Source organism: Hippichthys cyanospilos, chromosome 21 (genome assembly GCF_059441005.1).
Source record: "Hippichthys cyanospilos isolate Australia breed blue-spotted pipefish chromosome 21, RoL_Hcya_1.0, whole genome shotgun sequence".
Taxonomy (NCBI): Eukaryota; Metazoa; Chordata; class Actinopteri; order Syngnathiformes; family Syngnathidae; genus Hippichthys; species Hippichthys cyanospilos.
This window is the reverse complement of record NC_142389.1, coordinates 14,155,769-14,157,500: the sequence shown is the minus strand read 5'-3', so window position 1 is coordinate 14,157,500 and position 1,732 is coordinate 14,155,769. Positions and strand designations below refer to the sequence as shown.

General features: G+C 36.5%; 1 protein-coding gene across 2 annotated transcripts in view; it reads right to left on the bottom strand.

Annotated features, from left to right (window-relative positions):
* Window positions 1-1,367, bottom strand: part of tnfa (tumor necrosis factor a (TNF superfamily, member 2)) — a 23,364-nt gene extending 21,997 nt beyond the window's left edge. For both annotated transcript variants that reach the window (XR_015863958.1, XM_088404673.1), the window contains exons 1-4: window positions 1,162-1,367; window positions 1,024-1,051; window positions 812-868; window positions 1-10 (exon numbers count right to left, since the gene is read on the bottom strand). The exon at window positions 1-10 is cut by the window's left edge. Coding sequence is in view for 1 of the 2 variants with exons in the window: in XM_088404673.1 (XP_088260799.1) it covers window positions 1-10; window positions 812-868; window positions 1,024-1,051; window positions 1,162-1,332 (266 nt within the window). In the remaining variant the exon portion in view is untranslated. The remainder of the gene's footprint in view (window positions 11-811; window positions 869-1,023; window positions 1,052-1,161) is intronic.
* Between the last annotated feature and the right edge of the window lie 365 nt (window positions 1,368-1,732).

Sequence of the window (1,732 nt, the reverse complement as noted above, 5' to 3'; positions counted from 1 at the left end):
TTGTGCTGACCTGTAGAGGGGAGATGATCAATAAATAAGGGTTACCAAACATAATTGGACATATTCAACCTTCAAAAATCATACAATTGACTTAAACATACATGATCATACTGCCAATTTTTTGTGTGAAAGCAAGGGCAGAGCTACATGATGGCCAGGTTGGGCCATTGACCACCCTCTCAAAGCCACACCTATGGACATCCAGTATTTATATCTGGGAATATGATCTTACTATTTTAAAAAAGAATAAGGTAAAAAACACATCCGTTTAGTATAGTTAAGTTATGTACAACCTTTGTACATGATCAAATTACCAACGTTATGCAATCCGTACTGTACGTTCATGTACTCGCTAGACTGTAATCATCATGAACTGGAAAAGTAGAACCACTGATTGCTTTTGACTGTGTATGCAAGCTGCAGGTAATAAGATAGTTACTATCTATAAACATTATATAAGTATACCTAAACTTGTATTCTTTTTAACATTAATAAAAGAAAAAAAACAATGTAAAAAATCAACAACTCAATTATTTTTTACAGCATTTATACATACAGGTTACACCTTAGTCTAAAAAAATAAATAACCATCAAACGAAAAAAAAAGATGAAAATTCAATTTTTATTGCAAATACACTTCATATGACAAAAACAAAGTCTTTTCGCAGCAGCTATCCGCACCCCCCTTGGCATCACCTCACACAGCCCCAGGGGGGCCTTCCCCACTCTTTGACACTATTAATATAACAGGTTCGCAAAGATGGGCTACTGTTCTAATGAACTAAATTAAGTTCACCTAAGTAGCTTTTACCTGTCAAGTGAATGGCAGCTCGGATATTGGAGATTTGCCGCAGAGTGTGGTGAATATCTGTAAAGGAAGGGATTTGCTGAATTTACACTAACATGTTGTCTTTTACTATGTTTAGTATTTTTTCTCATTCAAACTGTGACTGCACTTAGTATTATTATAATGTACATGTTTTAATGCTAATTTGAAGGGATGAAAAAGTTTGTATTTCTTACCAAAACTGTCCTCATCTCCTCCAGGCTTCTGTTCAAAGAAAATAACAAGAGTGTTAAATCAACACAATTCAAACAAGTGTGGCCTTTGTGATTCTGAGAGCCCTATGATTGAATGACAATTGTGTGTGTTTCTCCTACCTTGGTGGGTATGTTGAAGACAAGAAAAACTGCAGCACCAATAGCAAGGAATAGAGTGCAAGCCATAAGGCTCATGGTAAGCTTTGTGCCATATTTAGCACTGGTTCTTGCTGAGTTCCTTGATTCGGAGTCCAAAGCAGCAAAAAGAGTTACTTTACAGTCACCGTCCATTGTTTTGAATCAAGGTCCTTATATCCCTCTCTGAATTTGTCTTCCTTCTGCGACTCAGGTTTATTGAATGCCAGATTGCATCGAGCAGCTCTTTATAAAACTGCAAGGTTCTCTGGGGGAAGTCCGATGATATCATTCATTTTGAACAGAGAGAGAACCAAAACTGAGGAGGATCTAAAACTTTAGACACTCCTATATACCCACACCAGCAAGCACTAAAGTAACAAAATACATGGCAATGTACACTACACATCAAGAAGAATATTTCACATCACACGTCATATCCCATAGATCAAACACAATGACTTGTACTACCACTAAACAAACATCTGTCAGCTCTTTACGTATATTGTGGTGCAACTATCATTCTTATGTGGGTCAAATATATGGAAACTAGATG